General features: G+C 47.5%; 1 protein-coding gene across 1 annotated transcript; it reads left to right on the top strand.

The window, feature by feature from the left end:
• The first annotated feature begins 8,800 nt into the window (after positions 1–8,800).
• Positions 8,801–12,999, top strand: LOC149326024 (uncharacterized). The gene is made up of 2 exons (XM_089564452.1): positions 8,801–9,790; positions 12,582–12,999. The coding sequence occupies exons 1-2, from the start codon at positions 9,000–9,002 to the stop codon at positions 12,997–12,999; spliced, it is 1,209 nt and encodes a 402-aa protein (XP_089420578.1). The 5' UTR covers positions 8,801–8,999.
• Positions 13,000–16,593: the final 3,594 nt, after the last annotated feature.

The following is a 16,593-nucleotide window of genomic DNA, read 5'->3' on the forward strand; positions in this document are numbered from 1 at the left end:
GTCACGGATGGAAAAACCATTTTCAAGGATCATCGCAGCGAGCAAATGGCGGAGAAAAAAAGAAAATGGAACGAGAGGACACACACTGCATCTTGCCTTTCGCTTCAGCCATCGGTGGTCTGCCTGAACGTACTTAACAAGCTGTCAGTGCGGAAGGAAAGCAGAAGAAATCTGCACAAGGAGTTTATTTAGCTAGATGTCTGAAATTTTCTCGAAATTGTCATCTCAGTGGGCAACCTTTTGGACTGACTTTTAGTTTTTCCATCTTTACTTGACGGGGTAACCTATTATAGGTTAACGCTCTGCCGTACCGACAATAGTAGTTGCGAACGGCGAACACCCAGCCAACTTGAGCCAAATGCTAAAAAATAAAATATTAGAGGAAGGCGAGGGAAACCAGTTGCATACTGCTGGTCGCCACCTTGACCACCGCAGGAAATGTTTGTTTCGCAATTAACGAATTAGTCAATTAAAATATTAACTCTTGACTTTAGGCTATAAAATGGGCACGCAGATCAGTCCCAGAAAGGCCCACTGCATTATTTGCAATAAGTAAGGCCTCACCTGCACCTTTTTTCCAGTTTTCAAAGAAAGCCCGCGAAATCCAAAAAAAAAAAAAGCCAGATGACTGACGCATTCGCGCGCCACCATCGTGCTGCTCTCAACCGTGGTTTGCGCGAACGAAAACAGGAGCTCGGTTTTGCAGCGGCAGGCCGATATGTTGGCAGTGGTTCCTTCGCCTGCATGCGTTGGCCAGTTGGCGCGCGTGACGATACAACTTGCACCGTGAGGCTCTTCTTATTGCACATAACAGAATGGGGGTTTCTGTAGAAGCTCAACATTTAATCATTTACGGAAATAATATTAATTAACTAGTTAATTAGTTGCGAAAGAAAAATTGCCTGCGGTACTTAAGGTGGCTGGAAGCAGTACGCAATTGGTTTCAATAGCCTGCCCCTGAAATTTTATTTTTTTAGCCCTTGGCTCAAGTTAGCTGGGGCATCTGGTATACCAGGATGTCGGTAACAGACGCTCTGAATTTTTAATGGTGTATTTCTCCGGTCGTACAAACAGAAGGGGCCCCGATTAAAACAGCTCTTCCACCTAAGCTAGCGACGAGAGCACAATGATTCCTTCGCCTAACACGGCAACTGGTGTTCCAAAGTGCCGCCTTTTTGCTAGGACGGCTAGCAAACGGAAGGGCGAGAGCTAAGTGGTCAACTCGAAGTGGCAATGGTGAGAGTGCAATGTTTCGGGGAATCGCCAAAGTTGTAGAGGATTTACAATGAGCGATTAAATGCGCGCTAGCATCTACCCAAAAGCAGCCATACGGCTACAAAGCGACTACCCCCGGACAGGCACTGGTCCCGGGTTCGATCCTGAGACCAGGATGATTTTTCAACTACCAACTTTCTGCAAAAGATATATACCTAGTATTTGTAGCCATAGGACTCTGGATGCTAATGATTAATTACTTGGCCCATTCAAATCTACTCCACGGTGAGGGATTTCCCTGGACTCCTCTCAGCTGTCTTTTGCACAAGCGGGAGAGAACGCAAAATCACCCTTTTTAATAAGACTGCGTGGAGCGCGTCTATCTGTAGAGCTTTACCCTCCTTCAGGAGGGTAGTGAACCTCACGCAGTAAGTTGAGCGGAAAAGGAATAGACAAGGCACGGCCAGTCCTGTGACTGGAAGTATCCTTAGATAAATGTTAAGATGAAAGAACGTTCCACCGGGTTTTAACAGCGCCTCAGAAGAGGAGGAAAGTGCCAAGAGAATAATTGTTAATTCCAGGTAATTTCGCTTCTGCGTAATGCATTCGTAAAATTCTTGTTGAATAGTACGGATGGCCGCACAGGGCGCCGGAACCCAGCACCACTAAAACATAACTGCGAGAACATGGTATGACGGTTGGTAGCGTTGAATGCCAAAAAAGAAGAAAAAAATTGTAGGGCACACTTAAGCGCCACCTTAATGGCAGGACGCGATAGCGTAATGGGTCAGAGTTGTCGTCGTATCCCTCCTGGCGCAGCTGTTAAGCGATGCGAAACTGGTGTGTGCGTGCTCTTGCCGCGCAGCCCCTTCTGCCACGGTGCCGCCGCAAGGTCACGTGACCTAGGTTGCTCTCTCTGGCAATGCTCGGCGCAGACAAGTTGTGCCGAGCGAGAAGACGGCGTCTGGAACGAGGGTCGCGGTGGAACGGGAGCAGCCTGGCTTCCTTTCTTGGTAATGTCATTCCGCAGCAGTGGACGTAGGGAGACAAATTTGCATTCCTGTAATCTCTCATCGCACGAAAACAGCGTTCAAGAGAAGGATGCAACGCTGGGCTTCGACATACAAGGCATCGCCTGTTACTTGAGTCCTGCCCTGCTGCTGGAGAAATACCACAGCGACGCCTGCATGCACGGCCTTCTCATCGTAGCCACCTAGAGAGGCAAGCTCATCGTGTGCCGCAGACCAAGGTGGCGCCGCACAGTTGATGCAGCTTCTCCGCCATACCGCGCAACAGCAGCTGGTCGCACCACCCACACAGAGCCCGGCCCATTTTAAGGCATTTAATGGTTCATTCCCCCGTCCGTCCACCGCCGCTACATCCAGCGCCTGGGGTGATTCATCGAGGAGCGCAGCTGACGTCATCAAACGGATGACGGGTGTCCAACGAGATATATGTGACACAGTCGCTGCGTAATTTCCTTTCCTGAAATTCATATTCTTCATTACGGCCCCTCGTTCTCCTTTCACTCCTACTCCCTCCCTTCCTCTACAAACGGATGACGGGTGTCCACCGAGATGACAGAGAATTACTGCGCCATTTCCTTTCCTCAAAAATGCGTTGCGTTCAAAGGGCAACGCATCGCGCCGAACGGGTGGGTGTTCCGTGTACTCCCTGGCAGGGCTACAACACGCCGTCGCGTTGCACTCCCAAAGGCGAAGCTTAAGCGTCATTCATTAGCAGTTGATTAGTGCTTAGTCATTAATCAGTAATAAGTAAGCTGTTAGTAATTAGTCATTACTTAGTAATTAGTCAGTAATCAGGTGTGACGTGATCCAGTGGTGACGCCACCAGTGCCACAGAGGCAGTCGAAGTGGTGCGATAATAAACGCTTTCGCCTCTACACACTCAAAGTGCCCCCTGAATTTTTCCACTTCCTTTTTTTCACAGCCGAATGCGGTCATCGGAATCGATGCGGCCCCGCGGGGTATCCGCGTTGGTGCCCCAGATAGAGGCGTCGGAATTTCCGGACGCCGTTGTGAAAGGCTCCGGAAATTTCCGGAGCTCTTCACTACGGCGTCCCTCATAACTTGAGTCGCTTTGGGACAATAAACGTCCCCGTAAACTAAAGCAAACCGAGTACGCCCTATCAAGGAGGACCAACTGCGCCGCTTTTGCCTTTAACAGAAGGAAGCAGTGAGCTCAAATGGGAAGCGATTTTTTCAAAATACGAAAGGGCTGCTGACGATGACCTGAGCCGGGATATCTACCATGTGTTTCGAATTACTGAATAGAGATTTTGCTCTCAAACGGTGGGAGAGACGGTACAATGAGGTTTGCGCAGGTAGATTCTGCAGCATGGCGGATACTGTGTTTCTGCTTCAGCTCAATCGATGAATTGAGTTAATTTAGGTCACCAACTTTTTTATTTTTGATTTTAGGGACCAGGTTTATATTGCGATATTGAAGGCCGGCAAGTTTGAAATTGATCTCAGTCTTTAAATTTTCTTTACCGGCAACGTCGTTCGAAATGTACAACTTCAAAACTACGCATTTTATAGTTCATTGAATTGACTTTCCCGCATGAGATATTTATAAAATGTCGCTCGCATTTCCGACGCAGGAAATAAAGAAGCCGATTGGGTATTTTCTCAAGTGAAACACTTCAAGTGATTTTCGCGACTAGACTATGCGCATGACGCCCTTTTAAAATATGCTAGGCAGGAAAGCCAACCCAACGAGTTTTGAAATGCGTACTTTTGACGGTCAATATTTTGTGTGAGACATGTACTAAGTACTCGTTTATTGGTCTTTCATTACATATAATGGAGGAGATAAGGCAAAAAGCTGCGTACGCAGCTTGACTAAGGCCTTATCCCCTCAAAGGCAAAACAGCAGTGAACACAGACCGAACACCATTGCCGATTAAGAACATTCCAAAAGTGTGCTCGCCTTCGATCTTGTCATCCTTCAATTCCGCATTGCAATCTTGGCCAATAAGATAAAAATAATAAAGTGGAATAGTTTAGCTAACTGATTGTTCAATTATATAGCTGTATAATGTAAGTACATAGTGGCCGCCATACTGTAGTATTCACCTGCACAAACCGCATTGTCGTATCCCACACGCCTTTTCAAAGAAAATCCTGTATTGAATAATTTCAAATACCCGATGTAATCAAGCTTCTGCCTGGCTGTCGTCTCACTGCATTTATGAAGGTTTTTTTAAAGTACAAACGGCTTAACTGCTTTTATGCTGCATAGTCCCCCCGTCGCGATGTAAAAGGGTAAAAAAAGAACGAAGTCTATGATTAGGTGATAGGGTGCGCACCTTCTTCCGTTCTGAATGCCGCCTTCTGTGTGCGGCCAACACCGCCGCAACTATTGATGAACCGCGTGCCTGCTCAGATACACGCCCAATTGTTTCCGGGCCACCCCGGAAGATTTATCTACCGACCGGCAACAAGTTAAGGAGGCGAAATTTGAGCCTCTCCGCTTGTTGTTGCTCAGGACGGTATCTGCTTCATGGGAATCGTATAAAAGGGCAACGGCAGCACTTATTTGAGAATTTCGCGATATTCAAGGATTCAAATCTATATAGGCTGTAGGTAAAGCATGCCAAGTGTTTTTGCACTAGCATTTAAAATAGTGACGGAATCGACGATTGAATTCTGCGCTTCTGCTCAATGCACCGGAGGAGTGAAGGGAAATTCAGCGTGACGTCCCGGAAGGTATGATTTCAATCTAACAGTAGCTTGGTTTGGGCTAGTTGGTAACAGTTCTTAGAAAACATAGCGCAAAAAGGACACGGACGACACAGAAGTGGACAGGACGGGCGCTAACTTGCAACTTTATTTTTCGAAAAGCCACCATGTCTAATATATAGGAGCCGATCACCACCATCAAGCGATGAGCATGCGCAAAGAAGAGCACAATCAGCATTACAGCGATTGAAAAATAAGCAAAAAATTACGATAAAATAACAAAATGAAAGCACGGTGCCGGGGGAACACTGAAAGAAAAGAGACATCGTGTACTGAAACTTACTGCAAAAAGCGCTTTACAAGCTTGTCAAGGTTAAGAGCCAAACAAATAACGCGGCAAAAAGGGGAGATAAAAACAGATAGACTAAAAGATGAGGGGAGTGTACAAGGCTCCACACTAAGACAAGCACGTGGTGAAGAAAGACAGAATGACAATGGGGAAACTACATTTAAGGGCATGGCAATGGAAGTAAAAGATAGCAGAAAATTAGGCCGAAAACAGATAAGGGCTGTGATACTATACATAATCAAATGAAAAAAAAATGAAAAAGTTTAAAACTAGGAAACTAGGACACAATGAAATATATATGAAAAAATACAGAAAGACCTAAACAGAAAAAGGATAAAACCAGAAGTATAAAACACGAGTGTAGAGGGCTCCACGCTAAAACAATGAGGGGGGATGCAAATATGAGAAATGGAAATAACAAATGAAGTAAAAGTCAATAAAATGCCAAGGAATAAAAGCAGGAGGAAAACTGAAAGGAAAAGCGGAACCGTTCCAGTTCACAACAACAAGAAAGGGTGCTTACCATAAGCATTCTTGACACATGGTTCACACCTACAGATAGCCATCAAGGAATTCAACTTCACTGTCCAGTAATTGAATAGAAGGTGCGCTGACGCACTTTTTCCCAGCTTTTCTTATAAAATGCGCCTCCATGACTTCAGGCTCTGTTTTTCCTTTAGCTGATGTTAAGAATTCTGTTTTATCTATTTTTGGATAGCATCCGTTCTCTTGCTCTGTGTCACATGCTTTGCAATGGTCGGCCAGGTTACTTCCTGATTTGTTGCGTACGCATAATCTATGTTCTCTGGCCCTGTCATTGAAGCATCTTCCTGTCTGCCCAATGTAATGACGCCCGCAACTGATAGGAATTCTGTACACAACGTTCGCCTTACATTCCGTAAACTTTGATGTTTCGTCGTGCAGTTATCTCGTTTTACCATTTTCTTAGTGCAGACCTTGGAAAGCTTCCATGGGGCAGAGAAAACTACTTGTACATTATAACGCGCTGCCAGCTTCTTGAAATTATGTGAAAACCTATGATAATAAGGTATTACCTGGACAGGAGTCTTGCCTTTTATCTCTTCACTCCCCTGCTTACTACAGGAAACCTTGGGGGCTTTCAGCTTTTGCAGAAGGCTTCCACACACTGCTAGTATAAGGTCTACGGGGAATCCAGCCTCCTGTAGGCGCCTGGATTGCTCATGGATGCTGGCGGCCATACGGTGCGTGCAGGATTTTGTAGCTGCTCCGTGGAGACATGAAGACACGATACCCCGCTTAACAACTTTAGAGTGCGCGCTGTCAAAGCGTAAAAGACGTTTTTTGGTTCGTGGATGGTAGATCCAGCAGATATTAAGATTGGTGAAATCTAATTCAATATCTAAGAACTGAATGCGGCCATCTGTAGGTGATTCCCAAGTGAAATTTAACCCGGCACCGTGCTCTGAAAAAATTCTCAACACTTCCTTGACAACATCACATTTTCTTCCATGACATTTTCTAAAAATAATAAGGAAATCACAACGTATCTGAACACTTTTAAAACAGGAAGGTCAGAAAGATTAGCTTGAAAGCGTTTGTCAATCGCGGATAAAAATAGGTCACATAACACAGGCGCAACAGAAGAACCTATACAAATGCCTCTTTTTTGAATATAGAAATGTCCTTCTGAAAAGATTTCCTTATTATTTCCTTATTATTTTTAGAAAATGTCATGGAAGAAAATGCGTTGTTGTCAAGGAAGTGTTGAGAATTTTTTCAGAGCACGGTGCCGGGTTAAATTTCACTTGGGAATCACCTACAGATGGCCGCATTCAGTTCTTAGATATTGAATTAGATTTCACCAACCTTAATATCTGCTGGATGTACCATCCACGAACCAAAAAACGTCTGTTACGCTTTGACAGCGCGCACTCTAAAGTTGTTAAGCGGGGTATCGTGTCTTCATGTCTCCACGGAGCAGCTACAAAATCCTGCACGCACCGTATGGCCGCCAGCATCCATGAGTAATTCAGGCGCCTACAGGAGGCTGGATTCCCCGTAGACCTTATACTGGCAGTGTGTGAAAGCCTTCTGCAAAATCTGACAGCCCCCAAGGTTTCCTGTAGTAAGCAGGGGAGTGAAGAGATAACAGGCAAGACTCCTGTCCAGGTAATACCTTATTATCATAGGTTTTCACATAATTTCAAGAAGCTGGCAGCGCGTTATAATGTACAAGTAGTTTTCTCTGCCCCATGTAAGCTTTCCAAGGTCTGCACTAAGAAAATGGTAAAACGAAATGACTGCACGACGAAACATCAAACAAAGTTTACGGAATGTAAGGCGAACGTTGTGTACAGAATTTCTATCAGTTGCGGGTGTCATTACATTGGGCAGACAGGAAGATGCTTCAATGACAGGGCCAGAGAACATCGATTATGCGTACGCAACAAATCAGGAAGTAACCTTGCCGACCATTGCAAAGCATGTGACACAGAGCAAGAGAGCGGATGCTATCCAAAAATAGATAAAACAGAATTCTTAACATCAGCTAAAGGAAAAACAGAGCGTGAAGTCATGAAGGCGTATTTTATAAGAAAAGCTGGGAAAAAGTGCGTCAGCGCACCTTCTATTCAATTACTGGACAGTGAAGTTGAATTCCTTGATGGCTATCTGTAGGTGTGAAACATGTGTCAAGAATGCTTATGGTAAGCACCCTTTCTTGTTGTTGTGAACTGGAACGGTTCCGCTTTTCCTTTCAGTTTTCCTGCTGCTTTTATTCCTTGGCATTTTATTGACTTTTACTTCATTTGTTATTTCCATTTCTCATATTTGCATCCCCCCTCGTTGTTTTAGCGTGGAGCCCTCTACACTCGTGTTTTATACTTCTGGTTTTATCCTTTTTCTGTTTAGGTCTTTCTGTATTTTTTCATATATATTTCATTGTGTCCTAGTTTTAAACTTTTTCATTTTTTTTTCATTTGATTATGTATAGTATCACAGCCCTTATCTGTTTTCGGCCTAATTTTCTGCTATCTTTTACTTCCATTGCCATGCCCTTAAATGTAGTTTCCGCCGCCGCGGTGGCTCAGTGGCTATGGTGCTCGGCTGCTGTCCCGAAAGACGCGGGTTCGATCCCGGCCGCGGCGGCTGAATTTCTTTGGAGGAGAAATTCGAGGCCCGTGTACTGTGCGATGTCAGTGCACGTTAAAGAACCCCAGATGGTCGAAATTTTCGGAGCCCTCCACTACGGCGTCTCTCATAGCCTTAGTCGCTTTGGGACGTTAAACCCCATAAACCAACCAAATGTAGTTTCCCCATTGTCATTCTGTCTTTCTTCACTGTGATAACGCAGCAAGTCGGCCGGCACGCCCACATGTGTATCTGGCGCGACCATCGCTGAGCGTGAACCGTGTGACGTCACCTATCAGTATATATGTACGCCTGCTTGGAATAAAGCGATCCCATTTCCCTGGCATGCCTTGGTCTTGACGTTATAACAATTGGCGACGAGGCGGTCTACGCGCCTACGTAGGAGGGGACACTCGTCCAGCGAGCGTTCGCGGGGAAAGTACGTGCTCTTGGGGTACGACTACCGCCTACAGACGCTCACGGACGCCGTCAGCTACGTTTGTGCTCCTCGCAGGACAGCATCGCTCAAGCGGCCACCGGTCCCACAGCCAACAGTAGTCCGAGCGGGACAGCTCTTCGGAGGAAACAGATGAGTAGCGAACTTCTGTACATCTTTCAAGATGCCATCAGTGGGGAAGATATCGGACTTCGACCCTAAAACGCAAAACTTCGAGTCGTACTTGGAACGGTTTGAGCACTTTTTAACGGCAAATGGCATAGCCAATGAGAAGCGCCTCTCCGTCTTCTTGACAGTGATAGGCACGGAGGCTTATGAAGTACTAAGAAGTATCACGGTGCCGAAATCACCGGGAGAAAAGTCGTATGAAGAAGTTAAAGGTCTCCTGAAAGAGCACTACAGCCCCAGAAGCTCCGTCATAGCAGAGCGATGCAAGTTTAACAGACGCATGCAACAAGAGGGGGAAAGCGTCGAAGGGTTCATTGTAGAACTTAAACACTTGGCCAGGAAGTGCGATTACGGCGAATTCTTGGAAGATGTTCTTCGAGACAGGCTGGTTGCCGGCATACGGGATGAGGAGACTCAGCGTACTCTGTTCGCGGAACGAGACTTGACGTTTAAGAGCGCATGCAAAATCGCCCTGGACAGGGAACTAGCAGTGCGAGACAGTGCGCAAATGCGCTCAAGAGAGCAAACGGCATCGGTGCACGTCATGAAAGGCCGACCGCGTCAAGACTGGAGGAAAGCCAAACCCCAGAAGGGTCAAGGCAGCAAGAGCGAGAAATGTGAAAGATGCGGGAGGGGACACTCGTCGGAAGTTTGTTGGTACAAAAACTCTGTTTGTCGCGAGTGTTCCAAAGTGGGTCACTTGAGAAATATGTGTCCGGCTGCTAGGGCGAAATCGAAACGGACGCATGCCCTCGAATGTTCCGAGGAAGACTCTGAGAATGAACTGTATCAATTGGTTAACTCAAACCAATCGTGTTATGAAGTGGGCGTTAACATTGAGGGGCGCACGCTGAATATGCAAATTGATACGGGAGCAGCCGTCATAATTGTTCCAGAACAAGTGTACCACGCACGTAAAATGTGAGCCGTGCAAAATGTCTCTTCGCACGTATACTGGGGAGCAGTTACAACTTAAAGGACAGTGTGACGTGGCTGTTCGATACAAAGATCAGAGCATGACCCTACCTGTCATTGTTGTAAGGGCCAACGGAAGGCGGTTACCAGCACTGCTTGGACGGAATTGGCTAGAACGTCTGAAACTTGACTGGTTGGAAATTGGGCAGGTGACACTCGAGGACAGAGTGGCGGTTCTAAAGCAGAAGTACCCGTCCGTATTCTCAGGCAGATTAGGAACAATACAGAAATTCCAAGCAAAGGTTGTTATGCAACCGGGCACTGTTCCTGTTTTTTGCCGCGCCAGGCCTGTACCGTTTGCACTGCAAGAAAAGGTCGAGCAGAAACTGTTGGAGCAAATCGAAACAGGCATGCTGCAGCCAGTGATGCGCAGCGACTGGGCAACGCCACTAGTCACGGTTTTAAAAGAAGATGGCAGTATCCGGTTATGTGGGGATTACAAGACAACCGTAAATCCCTCACTGAAAACAGATCATTACCCGCTACCCAGACCGGAGGATTTGTACACTGCTTTAGCAGGAGGGAAGGTGTTTTGTGTGCTAGACCTTTCGTCGGCATACCAGCAATTGCCACTTACTCCCGAGTCCCGACCTTTTTTGACTGTAAACACTAGTCTCGGGTTGTTTGAATTCCAACGCCTACCTTACGGTGTGGCCAGTGCGCCGGCAATATTCCAGTCAATGATGGACGAGGTGCTTCATGGCATCCCGCACGTGGGATGTTACATCGATGACGTGATCGTGACTGGACATGACACGGCAGACTGCCAGAAGACACTGGAGCGTGTCTTGCAGCGCTTGAGCGAATATAACATCTCTCAATGTGAACAAATGCCGCTTCTTTCAGAAATCGGTCACGTACTTGGGTCACACGGTAACTGAAGAAGGTATTTACCCTACGGACGCCAAGAAAAGGGCAATCTTGGAAGCACCGGAGCCGACCACCGTGACAGAGCTTAAAGCATATTTGGGCATGTGGAATTTTTATTCCAAATTTCTTAAGAACGCCTCGACTGTAGCGGAGCCGCTTTATCGGCTGTTAAAGAAAGATCACGAATGGTCTTGGACGAAGCAGTGTAGCGATGCATTTCATGATACGAAAGTCCTACTGACCAGCAGCAGGGTGCTGGCATTCTATGACGTCAGGAAACCGCTCGCAATGCTTTGCGATGCATCGTCATATGGCTTAGGAGCAGTTATCTTTCACGAGACGGCTGAGGGCGATGAGAAACCAATCGCATTTGCGTCGCGTACGCTTACAGAAGCAGAAAAAAAGTATGCACAGTGTGAGCGTGAGCGTGAGGCTTTGGCCTTAATTTTTGGACTCAAGAAATTTCATAGGTACCTGTACGGCCGAGAATTCACCATATACACAGATCACCAGCCATTACTTGGTATCCTCGGGCACGACAAACGTGTTCCAACTATGGCGGCCGCACGTATGCAGCGCTGGGCTATAATGCTTGCAGCTTACAGATACCGACTGAAGTTTAGGAAGGGAAAAAATGCAGAAGTGGCCGATGCCTTGTCAAGATTGCCCCAGCCGGTATCCGCGAAATACGAGGCGTCCGAATGTCTGTCAGTGTTTCAATGCCTTCCGCTGACAGCTGTCGAGATAGCAAAAGCCTCAGAGAGAAGCTTAACGCTGAGCCGGGTGGCACACTTCACGTTGAACGGGTGGCCTAGAGATTGTGCAGACGATTTAAAAGCTTACTATGTTCGCCGTGACGAACTATCGCTGGAGCAGGGGTGCGTAACCTGGGGTGTAAGAGTTGTAGTTCCGGAGCAACTGAGGGAACGTGTGCTAACCATGCTACATGAGGAGCACCCGGGGACCAGCCGCATGAAAATGCTCGCGCGAAGTTTTGTCTGGTGGCCCGGGATCGATTTAGCGATTGAACAGTACGTGCAGCGATGCAAAATCTGCCAAGCAGTTCAACCTGCGTCCCGGCCGGTCCCTCTCCACCCTTGGACATACCCCGCGCACAGCTGGTCACGCGTGCTTGTGGATTTTGCACAGAAAGAAAGAAACGTGTTCCTCGTACTGGTAGACTCGTTCTCAAAATGGATTGAACTATGGCCAATGCCCTCAACGTCTGCATTAAAAACCATTGAGAAGATTAGGGGTGTTTTTGCCGCTTACGGCTTGCCTGATGTATTGGTGAGCGACAACGGGCCACAGTTTACGTCAGCGGAGTTCACTGACTTCCTGAGCACCAACGGTGTAAAACACGTGCGTACCCCGCCTTATCATGCCGCATCCAATGGGTTGCAGAAAGAACTGTACAAACCGTGAAAAAGGCTTTGCTGAAGCAGGTACTTGAAAGCGAGGCATCGCATACGAAGCTGACGATTCAAGAAAGAATTGATAGCTTCCTCATGGCTTATCGTAACACACCAAGTAGTGTGACGGGCAAATCACCCGCTGAACTTTTTTTGAAGCGTCAGCCACGCGTCAAACTTTCTTTACTCAAGCCTAATTTTGCAAAGACCATGCAACACAAACAGGAGCAGTTAAAGGCACAACGCGATTTGGTTCGTGGGCAAGAGCGCGCGTTTGTTGTGGGCGACCGTGTGTTTGTGAAAACTGTGCGCGGTGAAAGTGTTGCCTGGGAAGAAGGTGTGGTGTCCCAGGTTGTCAGTGCTGTGACATACGTGGTGCAAGTGCGCGATGGATTGCGCTTCACGCATGCCGATCACCTGCGTCCTCTGCACGCCGACCCCAGCTCTACTCCTGCGCCCAAGAATGTGGGTGCTAAGACAACCCGACCGGTGGAAGTGTCCTCATCCCTGCCTGACACGGACTTGTCACTGTCGCCATCGGAGCCCGCCAGTGGCGCAGCTGACGCGCCGGACGGATCAACCCAGCCGGCCACGGTGGAGCCTGCTCCGCAGGAGCAGTCCGAGGCTCCCTTGGCCAACGCGCCAACACTATCTGCACCACCAGGGGAGGAGCCAGCGCTGCGTAGAAGTGCTCGCGTGCGAAGACAACCAGACTGGTATCGACCCCAGAACTTTTGAGCGATGGCTTGTAACTAAATTAAGCGGGAAAGAGTGTGATAACGCAGCAAGTCGGCCGGCACGCCCACATGTGTATCTGGCGCGACCATCGCTGAGCGTGAACCGTGTGACGTCACCTATCAGTATATATGTACGCCTGCTTGGAATAAAGCGATCCCATTTCCCTGGCATGCCTTGGTCTTGACGTTATAACATTCACCACGTGCTTGTCTTAGTGTGGAGCCTTGTACACTCCCCTCATCTTTTAGTCTATCTGTTTTTATCTCCCCTTTTTGCCGCGTTATTTGTTTGGCTCTTAACCTTGACAAGCTTGTAAAGCGCTTTTTGCAGTAAGTTTCAGTACACGATGTCTCTTTTCTTTAAGTGTTCCCCCGGCACCGTGCTTTCATTTTGTTATTTTATCGTAATTTCTTGCTTATTTTTCAACCGCTGTAATGCTGATTGTGCTCTTCTTTGCGCATGCTCATCGCTTGATGGTGGTGATCGGCTCCTATATATTAGACGTGGTGGCTTTTCGAAAAATAAAGTTGCGAGCGGACCTGCTCGCGTGAACGTCCGCGTGCTTACCTGGTCCCAAGCAGAAGAGGACTGTCCCTTCCTCCCGCGCGCGAAGCAAACATGCCATCCGTGGCGCTAGTATCGCTGCGACGCCAGCGCCCTCCCCTGCTAGTTAAAATAACACAACTAAGGAGAGTGCATTGCGGGGAAGCGAACCACCGGGGACGAGTTGAGGGTGCACTGCGGGGAAGCGAACCACAGGGGACGAGTCGCGTCCCCACAGTTCCGAACAGAAAAATTCGCTTTCTAGTTACGGTCTTCCCATGTTTAGATGAGGCTTTCGGTCCACATCGGCACGCGCAAGACACCGGTACGGCACATTTTCGCGCAGACGCGACAAGGCGTCGACAAATGCTGTAATACCGTTGCTCTGAGTTTCTCGGCGTAGTGAATGTTCGTCGCCTCCTGCACTGAAATGGCGACAAAGACGAATTTCCTTCCTTAAATTCTTAATTACTTCCGTGCGTGTCAATTTTTTCGGGCTGCACGCTTTAAACCCTGACTTATACTCACGCTGTCCGCCAGACTTGCGTGCTACGCAGAGAGAGAAAAAAAATAGAGGTGACTTAGGTCTAACTGTAACCGCTCTTTTACGGTTAGAAACAATGCTTACGATGCGTGCACGCAGTTCGTTCTAAAATAATTATCCGACCCCGCAGGAGGATTAAAAATGGCCTCCGTATGCCTGCACTCGACACAAATGCAGGGTTTGCAGTGCATCTCTTGGCCCACTAGTTAGAATAGATGCTCTGCGCACAGCAGTGTTACACTGGAAACTGCCCCCATTTCGGTCTTCCTCGAATCTCAGCCGCCTTCCTTTCGCAACAGACGCGTTTCTTTCAGTGTGATGGACGCCAGGTGCGAGTGTTCGCTGCGCTGTGCCGTTGGTTCGTCTGCGGCGCGGGTTATACGGAACAACTGCGTGAATTCCTGGCCGAAAAGCGTCTCGAATAACTGTGGCCGCCTCAGTTTTTCTTCAAATTTCAAGATGGCGAAGCGGCCTGTGCCAGCAAATGTGCGCGCTGTATTCATTGCTCATATATTTAGGCTCTGGGTTGCACAACGAAAGATATGACACCAGCATTCGATGCTCAGTGCATGATTTCATGCACGCTGTGTATTATACCTGGTCAGAGTTTGAGCCACCTGACTGGGGACCATTTACGCTTCCCTCTTCCCCTCCTCGAGAGCTGCTGTGCCAACTTCATGGTAACAAGAAAGCACATACTATTCTCCATTAATGATAAAAACCTAGTTGGAAAACGCTTTTATAAGCGCAACATACATCGGGATAAAAGGAGTGTGAGAAATCATATTTCGTTTCTACTGCTTCATTGAAAACTTTGCGCAGTGTTAGTCTACTGATGATCATAAACAGAGGTTTGAATCACGCGAAATCACCAAAAAGCAGTGCCGTCGTGATAATTTCGTTCATTCCAGTATTAACAGCCACAACAGAAACGAACACTGCACAAACGGTTCGTACGGGTAACCTTGAATGGGGATGATGCTTGAGTTTGAAATAATGGTGACCCTAGAGTTGAGTATGTGAGCTCCTGATGGGCCCCTCATTGCTTATGGGCTCTAAACGTATTTATTTTTAATGTATTCTTGCCCGCCACAGCTGTTCAAAAAATACGTTGTCCAGAAGAGAGAAAACCGAACTCAGCAACACTGCAACATTGGCACAAGGCCGCACAGCTGTAGCTGCAGCAGGGCAGGATTGGACGCCTTTGCTCTGTGTGAAGTGTTCCAAGCACGAAATGTGGCCGGATTTTGGTCGTGTATTGTGGGAAACGCAGATATTCATATTTCGCTCAGAAATGCTGCGACATTGCATCCAGAATATGGCAGTTAAGCAGTGTGCAACAGCGAAAAGCGTATGAAACTTTACACTAAGTACACATACTGCACCTATACGATAAGCCTTATAATATAACCCGCTGCTTAACAGCATTTTTTCTGAATGTATGCGGAAGGGGTATGCTGCAGTTGCTCGTATAGCAACCGCGTTTCACGTATGCCGCAATTTGGACTGTGTGAGACTCTTTTTTCCGCATGCAGTTGCCGCGAGCAACCTGCAACACTGACCCACCTATGTTGCTGATCAGACGGTTTATGCTTTATGGGGATTCAACGTCCCAAAGCGACCCGGGCTATGAGGGACGCCGCAGTGGACGGCCCCCGATAATTTCGACCACCTGGGGTTCTTCAACGTGCACTGACATCGCACAGCACACGAGTGTACAGCCTTTCGCCTCCATCGCAAGGTGGCCACAGCGGCCGGAATCCAAACCACGACTTTCGGGTGAGTATAGTCGAGCACCATAGCCACTGAGCCACCCCGGCGGCTCCTTTAGCGATCAGAATATGTGGGACACACCACCAGCCAATTATGCGGAACTGTGTTTTTTTTGACATTTAGTTTGAGCACAGGTTACTAGCAGGAACCTGTGTGAAACAGTTATCTTCTTTTTCTATACAATTTCAAATACTGTTCAAGAGCTAGACTCAATATGTCCAGAACTAGACGTAATTATATCAGTGGGAGTAATCAACGCAAGAACAAAACACAAGAGATAAAAGTAGGGAGAAGAGTAATTAACATTGCTAAAGAGGCGCATGAAACCTGTGAAATATTTCTTCAGAGCCTGAACCGAGCTTGGGGAGGCTATCGCAGACTTTAATATGAACAAATTGCGAGTTGTCCACGGTATGCGTTACTGTCAGATCACACATACAAATCACCGTAAGGGAGAAGAAGAACACAGAAGGAGACTGCGAGCTGACGGCCACACTTTTTAATCGCACTGGCTGTGAATGAGCCCATGACAGCGCCTGTCCTGTCGTGATTTTACCACTCGCGCTGCTTTAAGTTTCTACATGAAGCGATCTGAGACACACCCAGCAGGACGAAGAACACTGCGCCGACTAACAGCCGAAGTGATACCATGTGTAAATACACAGATTTGAAGAATTGAATAAAACAGCGCAGCGGAAGACGAGACAAGAGAAGGACAAACACCAGCGCTGACT

The sequence above is a fragment of the Amblyomma mixtum genome, chromosome 10, assembly GCF_055824585.1.
Source record: "Amblyomma mixtum isolate Tamu chromosome 10, ASM5582458v1, whole genome shotgun sequence".
Lineage (NCBI taxonomy): Eukaryota > Metazoa > Arthropoda > Arachnida > Ixodida > Ixodidae > Amblyomma > Amblyomma mixtum.